Below are 17587 nucleotides of genomic sequence, written 5' to 3' on the forward strand. Positions count from 1 at the left end.
AACTTCCAATACACGTAGTTATATACGTAGGCCTATATTGAAGCAGATGCTCATTTCCTATGCTTTTTCTCTCTTATCGAACATCTACCTAAAATAATATTCACAGAGAAAATGTGGTTTACAAACAAGTTGAGAAATGAGAAATATGCGTGTTTACATTTCAAATCTGTTTATAATAGTACTAGTTGGAATTTTTAATTTAACTTCTTCACAGAAAGGGAACAAAACTTGTAGCTATAAAAAATTGCTCTTGCTTCCTTTTCCAAATAGACAAGTAGCCTTTGTTCGGAACCTGTGTATAGCATTATTTATCACACTTGTTCATAGGCAGCTTGATTTATGAATTGGATTTCTACTAGGAGCATTCACCTGCTTTTAAAGGGTTACGATTTGTCATTCCTCTTTTGAAAATGTTCGGGAAGAGAGACTGGTGATGCTTCAGAATTTAAAATTAAATCTCCTTCACTTCTGATATTAATTCGAGTCCTCTTATATATCAAATCTTGACAGCTAACAAAAGACTGTCTGACGGAGAATTCCAAGGCCAGCAGTCAGCTTAAGAATAGAATTAATCAGTGTTTTCTGTTCTTTTCCATTTAATTCTTACTGTGTCATATCAGTTTACACATTTGTACCGGGTACATGTATGTATGTATGTATGTATGTATGTATGTATGTATGTATGTATGTATGTATGTATGTATGTATGTATTTTTTAATCCTTCTTTACAAGCATGTTCCATTACAAAAATTCAATACTACATGCTATTAGACTACACATTACAATATTGCTAACTCTTCCGAATACAATGCATACACATTATTGCTAGCCTATTCTACTTTCCCTAAATTTACTATTTACAACATGTTAACATCTATGCTACTGTTGAATCTTTTAAATACTTTGTACAACACTATTTTAGTACCTATTCCCTTTTTCTATTTACACATAAAAAACTCAATACTATTGCTAATCATTTTAAAAACTATGTTTAGAAATATACTATTTAACAAATTAACCTACTTTCCCTAAATTTACTATTTACAACATGTTAACATCTATGCTACTGTTGAATCTTTTAAATATATTATACAACACTATTTTAGAGCCTATTCTGTTTTTCTGTTTACAAATTTTAAAAAAATCTATACTATTGCTAATACTTTTAAAAACTATGTTTAGAAGAATACTATTTAACAAATTAACCTATTTTCCTTAAATTTACTATTTACAACGTGTCAACATCGACTGTGTGCTACTGTTGAATCTTTTAAATACATTGTACAACAATGTTTTAGAGCCTGTTCTGTTTTTCTATTTACAAATAAAAAAAAAACAATGAATATTATTGTTAATCCTTTTACAATCTATGTTTAGAAGTATACTATTTAACAAATTAACCTATTTTCCTTAAATTTACTATTTACAGCGTATCAACATTGTTGAATCTTTTAAATACACTATACAACACTATTTTGGAGCCTATTCTGTTTTTCTGTTTACAAATAAAAAAAAATCTATACTATTGTTGTATATATATATGTATGTATGTATGTATGTATGTATGTATGTATGTATGTATGCATGTATGTATGTATGCATGCATGCATGTATGTATGTATGTTTGTATGTACGTATTTTTTGTTTTTATTGCACAACATGCTCCATTACAGAGTAATACTACATGTTTTTAGGGTTTTTCCCTTTCCTACAATAAATATACATTTGGATTTGTATTGGTGAATACGCCTAATTTAGTCTATTTTGCCTATTTACAATGATCATACCTAAGCAAGATACAGAATTATTACAAATACACACACACACACACACACACACACACACACATATATATATATATATATATATATAGCTTAACCTAAAAAAGAAAAAAAAGAATATATATATATATATATATATATATATATATACATGATATGAATATATTACAATTGTGAGTTTTTAAAACAAATAGTTAAGGAGAGGTGTAACATATTTACATTTTATAAAAAAACCTTGAATGATAAATATGTGTAACAAAATAATAAATGCCTTCGTACAATAGTTCAAAGTCTATTGAATTGATGAAAGTGATGAACGGTTGAAGATGTAATTTTAAAAGCTGATATTTGGTAGGTGGCTACTTTGCTGCCTTCGAATTGCTGTTTCTTAGGATTTCTCTTTGTTACCTTAATATTGTGCAATCATATAGCAAGTGATCTATAGTCTGACTTCCACCATTACACGGACATGTTGCACTTTCCAGTAACTTGAATCGATGGAGGTAGGCTCTATTCATCCCGTGTCCTGTCACCATTGACGTGAAGATGGCAGTAATATTTAATTCTATCTTAAGCCTCTCTTTTACATTAGGGAAGTAGGATTTTGTTATCGCTGCCTTTGTGGTGTCGTCCCATTCTTTTTTGGCATTTGCATGCATGTATGTATGTATGTATGTATGTATGTATGTATGTATGTATGTATGTATGTATGTATGTATGTATGTATGTATGTATGTGTGTATGTATGTATGTATGTATGTGTATGTATGCATGTATTGTATGTATTCAACGTTTACCAACATACTGAGGCTGTCTATAATAACTTTTCTTTTGGTTCTCCTAGCCGGCGTTCGGGGAATGCTATGGAATGATGACGAAATGGAGAAATGTTGACGAAATAATGAAGATGCCTAATATGGGGGGAACGGGAGAACCCCAAAAAAAACTTCAACTCCGACCAGCGAATAGGGATTACAAAGAATGGACACTGATCGAATTTTCCTATTCTGTTCCACCGCTCCACAGCGTTTAATTCTACTTTCAAGCGCTAGGGGTCAGTGTAATCTAGCATCCGTTAGTTCCTCGATAATAATCGAATATAAGAGTTGAGACACAGGATCCAAACATCGCCCACCTTGTTGCATAATCCAGTAACGGCTTTGCTTCCAATATATTCAAGTTAACAGCTTTTCCTTATTTCTCAGTGATAAATTAGCTGTAATAATATTTTTTATGTTTTATATATAATAAATTATATTACAAAGTAATGTAATACATAAAAAATAATGTATCACATTCGTTTAATATTTGTATACAATATATAGTCATATGGTTTTACTTCTCATACGAGTTTTGTTTTTCCATTTTCAGCGTTGTCAAATCAGTACATAATTTAATTTTTGATTGGGTCAACGTCTAACTCTCACTATAAAGGAACTCTAGAGTCTAGACATTACAGGTAATAACGGATTTATTATCGGTCCAATTTATTTCATTTGAGTACGTAATGCACCTAGATGTATTAATTATATGTCTGTTATCTTTCCGCTGTGTGGACTTCTAGCTGGTGTGATGTCAGCGCCAACTCTAGGAAAAAAGCAGAATCTCACGCTCAAGCTGATTTGAAGGTCATTGAAATCAGTCCTACATCAAAAATACCGACGCGGAATGCCCATATTTAATAATTACCTATACGCTGCTGCGACCTTATTCGCCACAAGTGTCACTATGGATTTTTCAATCAAAAATCCCAGACCTGACCGGGACTCAAACCTGGCTGAAGGTCTGATAACTCAACCACCGCAGGGGACAATTTTTATTTGGTTCAGTTTCTCCTGTACAGTATATAGTGCGATACAGACTGAGCAGCGAATAGGGATTATAAAAATTGGACACTGAGCGAATTTTCCTGTGTTTTGTTTCTCTGTGCGCCGGCGTTTAGTTCCACTTTCAAGCGCTAGAGGTTAGTGTAATCGAGCATACGCTTGGATAATAATTGAGTATAGAGTTGAGACAAAAGATCGAAACATCGCCTACCTTATTGCATAATCCAGTAACGCTTTGCTTAAAATAAATTCAAGTTAACAGCTTTTCCTCATTTCTCAGTGGCAAACTAGTTGTTATAATAATTTTTTTATATTTCAGATATAATCAATTATATTATAAAATAATATAATACATTATTAAATTAAGTATCGAATTCGTTTAATATTTGTTTATAATATAATATAGGTATATGGTATACTTCTCATAAGAGTTTTGTTTTTCCATTTTCAGTGCTATCAAATCATTACATATTTTAATTGTTGTTGTAGTCAACGTCTCAACTTTCATTATAAAGGAACTCTAGAGTCAAGACATTACAGTTAATGACGGATTTATTATGTTATAGATCCAATTTATTTTGAGTACATAATGTACCTAGATGTATTAATTATATGTGTTATATTTCCGCTGTGTCGACTGCTAGCTGGTGTGATGTCAGCGCCAACTCTAGGGAGAAAGCAGAATCTCACGCTCTAGCTGGCTTGAAGGTCATTGAAATAAGTCCGGCTACATCAAAGGTACCAACGCGAAGTGTCCATACTGAATTACCTGTACGCTGGACTGAGCGAATAAACAGGATGTTTTTCATCATCATCCTTGCATGTATTGGGCCTAGTGGCCCGTTACGGTCTCTTGCCAACGCTTGAACGATTTGCCCACAGGATGGAAATTTAAAATTTTGGCGTGAAATTCTAGAACGAGGCATTCTGATGACATGTGATCTCCAGTTTTGTTTGTATTTCTGTAGGTATTCCGTAATCGGTTCAATCTACAGTTCTTTCATAATGTCAAAATTTTTAATGTGATCCATTCTCGTATATCTCGCTTTATAACGCAGAGACAGGATGTTTTTAACCTTTAAATTGGCAAAACTTCATTTCTCACACTAGTTTATTAAACCGTGTCGGACTGTAAAGAAAACAAATATTGCAATGTCCATATTTTACATGTTGTTCAATATTATAGTATTGTTGTGAAATTTCAATTTTTCTACTAACTTTTTTCTATAGTTCTATTAAAATTATAGCATACTAGTGGCTTGTGTAGCAAATGCTGCTGCAAACTAAGTTCGTTAGACGTTCAAATAAAACTTTTTCAGATTTATTTTCAATGAAGAATACTTGTCTTTTTAATAGTTATTTGCTTCCATAATAATGGAACATACTCCCTCGGAATGGATTTTTTTAGGACAAATACTTTCTCTTGAACCTATCCAACTTCAGTTTTTGAGTTTCAACGCAAAAACGCAAGTATCAATGTCAGGACGATAGCAGTAGCTATTTCAGGTCATTGTGGATTGTAGGCAAAAGTTAAAAAAATGTCAGGTTTGCTAAGCTTTCGAACAATAGCATTTTCGTATAGCTGCTGCATGTAGAACTTGAAATGTAGAGCGTAAAATAATTTTATCCTACTAAGAGATCTTGCTGAAATGATCTGGAGACTACAAAATTTTCTAGGCCTCTTATTTTATCAGTAAGTAATATCTTTTTATATATTTTCCTTAGGAACTGTAATTTTTGCGCTCTCTCGAGTCAATACTGAAGACAATGACACATCAATATCTACACTACACCGCCATTAAGTATATGGAAAAGACCCAACCCGACTGGGTTAATAACTATAAAAATATTTGATTTTTAATAATAATATTATTATCTTAAGTTTTGTAGTTATATATAGCAGCCACTCAGTAAATTATAGAAATGAAGATCTAAATTAAAATATTCTCTACATTTACTTACATAACCTCAAAACGTTTCACTTTCTTGTCATCAATATAGCATCAATATTATGTACAATTAATGAAAAATAGATGCATCATGATATTAGCTATAATAATATTTAATTTCTAATGATAATAATGTCATCAAACCACCTCAAGTTTCGTAGATTTGAATATCCAATACACAGCTGTACTCAGAAAATTATTATACACTGCAGAATCAGTTTTTAATAACAAATTGAATTGAGCTCTAAATATGTCGGCAATCCTGCAGGTCATGGCCTTCGTGTAAGAGCCTATTGTTTATTGTTGTGTGTGTTTTATTCTGAAATTCAATCAAGTCGGCCGTGATTCGATAAAATTAGTTCTCAAAACTGACAACAGATGGATTTTGGAAAATAGGAAAATCAGGTAGGAAAATTGACATTTCACTGAAAAGTACTACTTTTCCGAAAAACTTTAGGTTCCAAGCTTCAAAATGAGGGGCCATTTATTAAAATCCGTTCAGCCGTTTTCCCGTAATTTCCATTACCAGTTCAAATTATATATATAGATTAGCTGAAAGCACCCGGCATTGCCCTTTTTTTTCTATAATTAACTGGCTGTTAGACTTTTCGGAAAACTCAGGAACTCAGCTATAAACAACCAAAAAGAATTGTCTTCATTAAGCTTTTCTCGCCATAAAGATGAATTTTAAATAGTGTCATTTACATGAATTAATGAACTTCTTAACCAAATGTTTGAAAGGATTTATTCAATTTAAAACATCTGTAGATCAGGCAACGAAAGAAAATATTTAATCTCGTACCTTACATTCAAATGTTTTTTAATTTGTATGTGTGTGTATATCTATTTATTTATTCTGACGTAGTTAAGGCCATCAAGCCTTCTCTTTCACATAACCTAAAATACAAATGAAATAATAGAACAATCACACTATAAATAAAGTAAAACCAAACGAAAATTTATACAGGTTAAATGAGTTAGCATTGTCTTGCAGCAAAACAAAAACACTTCTCGATCCTTATACGCCAACTTAGCATTACCTCAATATTCTCAGATCTTACATTTATCTCTGCCTGTCAGTAACTGTTAAATTTCTTAATCGTGGTAGTCAGCGTATTAAAAAAAACATTACAATCTTTCGGCCGTCTCCTTTCCTCCCCACCGCAAATGTGACATTGCACAGAGGCAGAGATAAAATAATTATAAGATTTGTACATTGATCTGAAGCTGTACATTTCACGTATTTTCATGTCTATGTGTGCTTTCACTTGAATTTCAGAGACAGCTGATGATAAACAGGGAATTCCCTTGTTCCCAGTTTGAACCCATTGGGATGTCATTACGAGCCAAAATTTATCTCTCTGTCGGTCGTACCAAAGAATGTAATATATGTAGGATAGCCTATTAACCTGTTGTATCCTATAGGATACTTTGTAAATTTAAGGGTTAAGCTCATCCAGGTCCTGTGTTCTAAAATTGAAATATAGCCTTCTGTAACTAGGTACCCTGCGAGGCGCATACGTCACAACACTGAGATTCGGTACTAAACTAATTTATTATAGAAATCAAATTATTTCGATGTATTGCGGATGATGTGGTCATCACTTGAAGATTTTGTCGTATATTTTTAATTGATTTTACAACAATCTTTGCTAGGAACATAACTGATGTTCCCATATTTTATCTATGTTTGCATTGTGATTTACTGTACTTAAAGTAGTGTGTGAATAAGTCTTTATGAGAGAAATTATTAAATTCCTTAAAAAAAATTGGAACGCAAGCTGCGAATATCGATCACAAATAGGGAAGACATTTAATATTGTTTGTTTATTCATTCATTCATTCATTCATTCATTCATTCACTCATTCATTCATTCACTCACTCACTCATTCATTCATTCACTCATTCATTCATTCATTCACCCATTCATTCATTCACTCATTCATTCATTCCTTCATTCATTCATTCATTCACTCATTCATTCATTCATTCATTCACTCATTCATTCATTCATTCACTCTTTCATTCACTCATTCATTCATTCATTCATTCCTTCATTTCTTTCATTCATTCATTCCTTCATTCATTCATTCATTCACTTATTCATTCCTTCATTCATTCATTTATTTATTTATTTATTTATTTATTTATTTATTTATTTATTTATTTAATGCAGGGCTTTTGAGTATATCATTAGCAGACTTCGCATGTTTGTTACAAGAGCTATATTCAATGGAGAGTTTCTCCTGACATATTAATGACGTTATTCAATGACACAAGCAGGTTACAAGCCCCCTATGACTTGTGGTATGTAGAAGCGCACGTTACGTATGTTTGTATGTCAATGAATTCATTGCGATCTCATTCAGTCGTACAGGAGGTGCACCAGGAGACAAATGTCGCTTCCAATAACTATACTGCAGTTGGTTATTTCCGAATTTGGAAGTTATTATTTTTGTGTTAGGAATGGTAACACATTCTTAGAATGTATATTTTTTTGTCATTGTAATAGTAGTTAATTTAATAAATAGGTGCAAATTATTGTTTGCATATATGTATAAAACTTGTGTTGTAGAACAAATATGCAATTTCGAAGTGTTGGAAATTTTCCACTTCACCACAGACTTCGAATCCTCATAAGTCATAAATTAGGCATATCTGAACCATCTTAAGACTCTGAATTTTATGGGCTTAGGTACAGCTTACAGCAGTAAAATGTTTGGAAATATTCAACATTTTTTTCCTCCATTACTATATCTTGTACCATAATGAAAATTGGTATGTGTAAAACACTGTCCTTCTGCTATAGGAAAAAAAATATTTATGCGATATAAAAAATATTTACTTTCTTTTTTCAAAATTCAATTTGATGGCAGTGATAAAGCGTTTCTCTCATAACTCATAAACTTGTTAAATTTTTCATGTTCTCTCTCTTTTATTTTATTGCTGAAACTCATGTTTACAATATCATGCTCTTTCAACTACATTACTTAACAAATAATATTTTTTTTTTATTTTGTGTTAGAAGAAAATACTGATATTTGACCTTTTTTAAATGAATTTATTTTTTATCAGACAATCTGTCAAAGGTAGAGAAGTAATCTTGCATTATATTGTAGATAAGACATACATAAATACACACAAAAAATTTCATCACAGAATGTTGGTTAGTTTTTCAGTTTTGTAGGAAAAGCTTTATCACTGCACAGTGAAATAAATTTTGAAAAAAAAAAAAAAAAAATTAAATATATTTTTTTTAATCGTAAAATATTTTTCTCATATAGCAGAAGGATAATTACTGTACAGGATACAGTAATGAAGGAGAAAAGTGTTAAACATTTCTAAAATTTGACTGCTGTAAGCTGTACCTAACCCCGTAATCTTGTAATCATTAATTTAATAGCTTCTTTCAGAAATGTTTTGATTAAACCTATGCCACTTGTTTCCAGGACAATATATTGCCGACTGGAGAAAAGGCGATCGAAGGATTTTCCATCACTCTGGACAAGGTGGACCGTCACCAGGCTGGTGTGTACCAGTGCACTGCTTCCAACGGTGTTGGTGACCCCGTTACTGTGGACATGCAGCTCGACGTCCTGTGTAAGTAAGATATTTGTATCTAACAAGGGAACCATCCCAGCTCATCTTGTTTGAATTTAATGAAAACCCATATTTAAGCTAATTTTCATTCGCTAAGAAACGTGGTGATAATCATTCTTTTCGCTTCTTCCTTGTTTACGAAATATAATGACTTGAAAATCGATGCTGACATAAGCCGCTTCTTGCGCGCACTCTCATCCTCATAGTTCCGCGACACCGTATCGCAGCTCTCATATTTTTTCTATTTTCTTTTTCTCTTAAATCATATTAAAACATATTCAATTTGAAATTAAAGTATGTATTAACTTTGTGACTCTCCTTAAATATGAAGTGAGGATTCGAAATGAACTGGTGGGAATAAAGAGTCATTAAAAGTAGCCTACAAACATTTTATATAGGCTGGTTTTTCACACTCTTCTTTAACACACTCACTGTTTCAAACATACAACATTGTTGCAAGAAAGCTATCAAACGTTTTCTCTTGTTTCTCCGTCACATATGCACATCTCTGACACGCGCATGTCTTTGAGGACAGGTGAATGAAACTGGTGATACACTACGGAATGTAATGTCATTATGAAGCTCCTGTCGTGCAGTATGTCAAGAATGTTTTCACAGATGATCTTATGTCTGAAATATTCTTCTACCCTTCTAATTAGGTACAATTTTATATTGCCCAAAAATATAGATCCATGGGTTGCACAAATCTTTCAGTTTATGGAGGGATAATTTGTGTTTTAATTCTCTTACCATGTAAAGTATTGTTTACTTCTACATCAGTAAATATAGTGTCATCTATCCGACGTAGTAGTGCCTTTCATAACATCGGGGAGAAATTCATCTCTTAACCATCTTCTCACGTGATTTCTTGTCAGTTTACCGGAACTATTTGCATCAAATAGGCCTACGACATTAAATGTCTTATCTTTTTCTACACGTTGTTTTACTTTAGGTACAAATTTCCCTTTCGGTTTTTGAAAGTGTATGTAAAATCGTGTCCCTAGACTTCCAGCTCCATGCCTATGGATTTTGTACGAATGAATTACAGATGTCATGGATTGCACTACTGCTGTATTAATGTTAGTTAAAAAATCAAGATTGACTAGAGCATTAATGCAAGAGTTCTGATATGGTGTTGCGAACCTATGAGGTTTCGTTTGCGCGCAAGAAGCGGCATAAGTATAATCGTTTTGGAAGTCATATTTCGTAAACAAGAAAAAAGCGAAAGAAACGACTATCACCAGGTTTTTTAACGAACGAAAATTAGCTTAAATATAGGTTTCCATTAAATTCAAGAACCATGACCTGGGACTGTTCCCTTGTAAGCATGCATGTTGTGGAAGAAGGGTCATCAATGCAACTTGCATCAATTTACTTATTGATACTGCTGTAAAGTGCCTTGCTTTATAGACTGGATTCCAGAAAGTCGTTAGAGATTCATCGAATTCCTATAACTCTGTGAAATGTTTATACTGTTCGTGTCGTGATTGGGATTGTTAGTTTGGGAGTTGAAATAAAAGTTCGATATTTCTTTTTAGTTCTGTCTTCTTACCCCGGCATTTAAATTTAACAAGTCGGAACCTTCTCGTTTACTACTTCATAATCGTTTCTTCGTTCCGTGAGGCCTCGCCTTGAGACAATAATGCAATAATTGAAAGTACAAACGATTCATACATCAATATGACGCCAATGAATTGCTTGAAATTGTAATGAATAGCGTGTCATTACTATTCGTTATAGAGGATTGGATTTACTTGGAAATTAATACCGTACTTAAGTACTTAGGCCCAGTTTCACCAAGCTTGGATAAACTAAAGCTAACAGGAACTTATGTTGTTGTTAATAATTAAACAGTGAAATAGTGTTTCACCAACCATTTAAGTACTTTGGTTAGGTAACGTGATGTTAAGGGCCATGTAACAGAAATAAGAGAGACAGTGAGTATATGGAAGCTTACTCAATGTGCCTTTAGTTGTGGTATAGTCATTTGTTTTAGCGAAAATTGTACTTTTACATTATGGAAGTATTAGGAATTAATATACGCTAATTATAATGAAACGTGTAAGGAACAGTAATTTTACCTCATATGAGAAACAGAGGCCTAATTATTTTAGTAGATCTAGTAACTAATTATAAGAATGTAATTGCAGACAGATATAAAGATGGAACTTCCATGGGAAGAGGAAAAAGCGTGGGTTTCTTTAACAAAATATTTCAATCGACATTTGGATGTGAAAACGCAAACTATGAAAGAAATAAATATTATGAAATTATTAAGAGATATGCTAAGAAGGGCCTTGCACAAGATACAGTGGAAAAATGACGGTGGTACTTTAAATCTTAAAGTTGATTATATGGGTGCGAAGATTTTTTCAATTATCCAGGAACAAGTAGAACCAATAACAAATGAAGACGATTGTGATGCTGAATACAATGGTAAGCGTTAACATTAACTTCATATCTTAGATACCTAACATATTTTCACACTTAATTAGTCATAAATACATGTAAATTGTTAAATCAGTGAATTAAAAAATATCGTTTTGAAAATCTGCAATAATTATATCTGAGTATTAATACTGAATAATAATCACATAAATGCTTACATTAATAAGCACATATCCTCCTTGTATTGCGGATGCAGTGCTACTATTAATATTAATTATTATACACTATCTACCAAAAAATAATTGGATACTGTTCTTTCCACTTTAGAACCTCGTGGTACCATCTCTTGTTGCTATAACAGCAGCCACCGTGTCAGGCATGCTCTCCACTGCGTCGCCATTCCTGTTGCAACATGGCACTCAGTTGGATAATGGAAGTTGGCCCCATGTTTCGGACGCTACTATGCAGTGCTATGGAGACAATAATGTTCACCGGTTGGACTGGCCTGCATAGAGTCCTGATTCCAATCCCATTGAGCACCTTTGGGAAGAATTGGGCCGGCGATTGAGGTCTCGGGAAATGCGGCCAACTTCCATTGTCCAACTGAGTGCCTTGTTGCAAGAGGAATGGCGACGCATTCCAGTGGATATCCTACACAAACTAGTGGAGAGCATGCCTGACAGGGTGGCTGCTGTTATAGTAACAAGAGGTATTACCATGAGGTTCTAAAGAGGCAAAAACAGTGCACAATTACTTTTTGTGAGATAGTGTAGTACTTATGAGCATATTTCTGAATAAATTAACAATTCTGAATAGTCGCTGTAGTTAATAATTGTTTTCATTCCAAATATACGTATCTCGATATAAGAATGCAGTTTGTAACATATGTTCCCTGACAGCCATGATTCACGCTGTAACAGGAAGTTAAGAATTTAACAGCGATAGTATGATATGTTAATTTAACAGTGTATTCAACACGATGTTAGCAGTATTAACAGTTTAATTTTATTATGGTGACAAGTCAGAGAAACTTCGTAGTGTGTGGAGTACATTGTATATAGAATAGTTTAACCGCAAGAAAATTATTTACTTTTTAATATCACATAATATCACTCTTGTAAAATAGTACATTTAGGGGCGTGGCATCTACGTTGCCTGTGTTGCCGCCGGCAACATACAAAAAATTGAAAGTAAGTATATTCCTTATTATACAATTTCTTGATTTGTATTTTTTTATCAACAATTTAAATCCACTAGTTTGCCGCAACACAATACATCTCAGAAAAGTATTTGCCATCTTAGCGCCGAAGAATTGAACTGATACATAACACTTCAGCGTCTCCGATTTACTCCACATTTTGTCTGCAGCGCTTCAACGACAAACTCGCCAAGGCTGGGTGTTAGTAACGCGATTATTTGCCGGTTAGACATAAAGGCAAACGTGTATTATTACTCCTTCCCTTCACTCCCCAAGTATGGCTTCTAAATTTACTGGTGAAGTATTCTCCTATGATTGTGACTGTGTTATAGAGAGCCTTTTAAATCGTTCTTTAAGATTACGTACATTTAGTGAGAAAAATTAATATTGTTTTGAATGGCAGTTGATCTCCTGAATTAAAAGACTTGGAGACTATATCACGTGGACGTTTTACTTTTTGTTTACTTGTCAGCAAAATTACAATCTGTGAACAATAAGTAACAAAACATGGAGGTTTCGAAAGATATTTTAATGTATCATGGTATGGAGAAAAACCGAGGCTGTGCGGTAGTGCAAAAATATCACGACTCTTTTCTATCCGTGTTTACTTTAAAAAAAAAAAGCCTGGACCAAAGATAGTATCAAGAATATGGATAGTTTCCGTATGCTACGCGCGGTCACAAAAATTATAAAAATCACGTTTCATCAGTTGTTCTTTCTAGCGCGTTTTGGCAAAACGAGAATAGATTTGTCATTAAGCGAGGCATTTAAAAATCAACAGAAAAATACAATGAAGTTGTGAAAAGAAAGAGACATGGAACATCGTTTAATAAGTGCAGTGTGTTAAGGCTGGTTTACAATAAACCGCGAACGGAAACGAGAACGAGAACGGAAATATTATTAAATTAAATATACTTAATATTATTTCCGTTCTCGTTCTCCTTTTCGTTCCCGGTTCATTGTGGACTAGCCTTTACTGGCTCAACAAGAACTTCCGTTTAAGGGTAGGAATGAGTCCCATAGCTCTATCAACAGAGAGAATTACGTGGAACTTTTACACCTCTTTGCTCAAACTGATGACAATAATTTAGACCACCACATTGAGACTGTTACAGTGTTTTCTAGGACATCAAATGGCATTCAGAATTACTTAATTGAACGTGTTTTCCACGTTCTCATTAATGAAATTAAAAAGGAAATTAGTGAAACAAGTTGTATTCCTGTGATCATGGATGAATCGACATATATGTCCAACAAGTCACAGCTATCGACGAATTGAATAGAAGTACAAGTAGGCGCAACACAATTTCTGGCGGATCGTACTTGGAGGAAATTTTTTGCAAATTTTTTTATTACTAGGCCTATTGCTATAATTCTATTACTCTTCGTATAATTTTACACATTTTTTTTCGTAAGAGATCAGTAGAACACACGAAAGAAATTCATCCTCTCCTCGACTGTGGTATCATTTTCGAACCGGCAACATCCAGAAAGTTCCCACGTCACGCCACTGACTGGTACATTAGGTTCAAGGGTGGTAGCATTGACAAGCCAGCATCTTTGGTACCTCACCATAATATATTGTTTAGACTGTAACCAAGATAAGATCGTTAAAGCCACGGGTCGCTAAAACCACGGTCGCTAAACCACGCAACAACTCTGACAGCTCCTTTGAGGGTTGGCAGTGAGGGTTCCAGAACTTGACCTCCCTGTCCCGTTACTGGGTTTTGTTTACATTACTACAGTATGCCTTCGCCGCAGCGTTGCCTCATTTCCACAAACAGAGCCACGTGCTTAGTCGTCTTTGAGCTTGCAGAATATGCACAAAGCATTCCTACAAAAACAATCGCGCTCAAACTTCCTGACGTTTCGCGAAAGCCAGTAACATGCGAGCGCGATGTTGTCACAGCTACTCTCTCCGTCTCTGTCTCTCAGCGGCAGTACTTTTAAAACTGTGCAGCGCGACCCTCTAGGGAGATGCAGAAGACTTAATAATAATAATAATAATAATAATAATAATAATAATAATAATAATAATAATAATAATAATAATAATAATATGTGGGTCGAATATATTATTATTATCATTATTATTATTATTATTATTATTATTATTATTATTATTATATTCAGATTGCACCGAATTAAATTACAAGTCACAAAATATAGAAAAATTAGTTGAGTCAGACGTAACTCGCTGAATTTATATCAGTTTTGTAAGTTTTACTTTTATTAGGGTTAATAAAGTTGTCGAATAACACAAAGCCGCAGTTTGATCAAATAAATTGAATGATAGGATTAACCTTAAATAGTAATTTTCTGTACAAATGAATTGATTGAATTGACATGGCCCTAAATAGCATTATGTCCATGCTGTCAGAGCACATTCCAACAAAAATAGCGGTTATTATATGCCTGTGTTTCGTTTAAGGAAAATGATGAATTAATAAAACGTACCTTTTGTGCTCCAGTGGCAGAGCTAATGGTGAGCCAACATCGTCGTCGTCAGCCCCCTCACCATCAGTTTTACTGTCATCTGTGTCACTGTCTTCTTGTAAATTAATGACCACTGGTTCTAAAATGTTTTCTCGACCTAACTCTTTAGCGAAATCTTCCTCTTGTAATTTCACCGCGTGTTTCACGCATTTTACCTAGTCCTCAATTGTCACATTATCAAGTTCCTTATCTACAAATTCTTCCACATCCGACATTATAAAGTTTTGTTGTTTCTAACGACCTCCCTTTTCACCCGGATTCAAATTAGTTCTATTGCATTATTTAGAGGAGGTATTTGGTGTTCTATTAATGATAACGGAATGGTATGGAGCATTTTCCATTATAATTATACTCCCTTCCTTTAGATGATTTAGAAATCTGTTTAAGAACCAATGGCGAAATGATTGTGCCGTCATTTCTTCGTGATAATCACTGGTTTTCTTTGATCTGACTACCCATTTACTACCTGGAACGAAACCTGTTTCAGCTGACCCTACATGGCAAACAATAAGTCTACCTCCCTTTCCTAAAGGCACTTTAAGACCTCTATTTCTATTTGAGTATTGCCAAACATATTTCAGAGAATTATTTTTGTTGACCCACGTTTCATTAAGGTAAAATGTGGGTCGAATGTCACCTGATGATCTGATCATGGGCATTTTGCGTAGAAACTTCAGTCTTGCGGCAATATTCCATTAGATATTTTCGCCCATCATTGGTTTTCCTGTAGCGGAATCCCAACCGATTCAATAATCTGTTAGTGGAAGAAACTGAACCTGAGTAATTAATTTTTTTCTAAGCAGTAGGCCTACGGTTATTTTGTCAGCTGTCGGAAATTTTCCGTTATCGTAAAATTAAAAAATTGTACGTCGTACAACGTCTTTTTGGAAGTCGTCTAGATTTGTAACTCTTTTAGGAACATTTATATGCTTTCTAGGAGAATGGAACAATTTATTGGCACCCTGTGTTTGCGATTTTTTAGCTTCTCTGCATACCCGGGACACTATAGAAACACTTAAAGAAGACGCCTCGGCAGTCAGTGCTTGACATTTGGAAAAGTTAAGATTTTTACGCATTTCTTGAGAAGAGTATTTCCTAAAGAAATTATAAACACTAAACACCATTTTCCGAATTTTACTAACATACCGACTCGATCCACCATTCCCACTTGTACTGGGCTCACTAAGAGATATATTAATTGTTTTTAGAATGCCAAATTGCCAACACACGAAAAAGATATTATATTACACTTTCATATGCCGTACTTTAAATAAAGGCAACTGCACACAACACCATCAGAAATCGAACTGACATTTCAATTTAGTAGTCCCTCTTCTCTCCCCTCACAAAGAGATAACTCTGTTTATATTCTGAAGAGACCCTTTGTTTGAAGGTGTAAGTTTATGGTCCTCAAAATTTTTACATATGATAAACATTCCTTATCGCAACGCAGCTGTATAAACATCGTCCACTGCTTCATTGCTGGAAGTCCGCACAAAAGCAATGAGACAGAGGCAACTGTGACGGAAAAAAATGGAAATCTTACGAAATTACAATGAAAACAGTACTCTTAATCAGAAACAACTCTCCGATTCATTAGAAACCCCATCATTCACATTAAGCACAATAATAAAAAATCGCGACTTAATCTCTGCAACTGTGACGTCGGAAGGATGTAAGCGCAGGAAAGTGAAGGTGATAAACACGAGGACTTGGAAACACGCACGTGACAAATAACTATAAATTACTTTTTTCGAAAGAATTGAGTACAGTATATATTGTAAATGTAAATGTCTTTGACGTACAGTATAGTAATTACATAATGGAGTAATGCTGTATTACCTTTCATGAATCATGTATTTCAATAAAGAAAAATGCTAATAGATAGGCCTACTGTATATAAGTCAAAATTAGTATACCCGTCTAATACGCGGTCCCGATTAATACGAGGTTTACACGCGGTCCCTTGAACAGCGTCTTATCGGGGTTTTATCGTATTAACCCATAAAATTGGAACCAATGGGGGTAGAAATGTGATTTTTGTTTGTATGTGTTCAGAAAACATTAAGCATTCATCATATATACATGCAGGGCCCCAACAACATACCAATTTTCCCAGCGCACTTGTTATTTGATTTTAAGATTTCTAAGCGGCGGGTCTGCGTAGCCCGTATGTTGCAACGCAGCACTGCCGCTATTGGCTATCGCCGATAAGTAGACACACCTGCAAACGTCAGGAGGTTTGAGCGCGACTGTGTATCCAACCACTCTCTAAAAGAACACACATATTAAAGTGAAAATGGCACAACAAAACTGCAATATATCCTAGCCTAAAACAGACTTAAAA

General features: G+C 34.0%; 1 protein-coding gene across 1 annotated transcript in view; it reads left to right on the forward strand.

The window, feature by feature from the left end:
* The window catches only part of LOC138700203 (limbic system-associated membrane protein-like), a 1314643-nt gene that overhangs the window by 995257 nt on the left and 301799 nt on the right, over positions 1-17587 (forward strand). Inside the window, exon 4 of the mRNA XM_069826644.1 lies at positions 9008-9158. Within this exon, the coding sequence (XP_069682745.1) occupies positions 9008-9158 (151 nt within the window). The remainder of the gene's footprint in view (positions 1-9007; positions 9159-17587) is intronic.

This window comes from Periplaneta americana, chromosome 5 (genome assembly GCF_040183065.1).
Source record: "Periplaneta americana isolate PAMFEO1 chromosome 5, P.americana_PAMFEO1_priV1, whole genome shotgun sequence".
NCBI lineage: Eukaryota > Metazoa > Arthropoda > Insecta > Blattodea > Blattidae > Periplaneta > Periplaneta americana.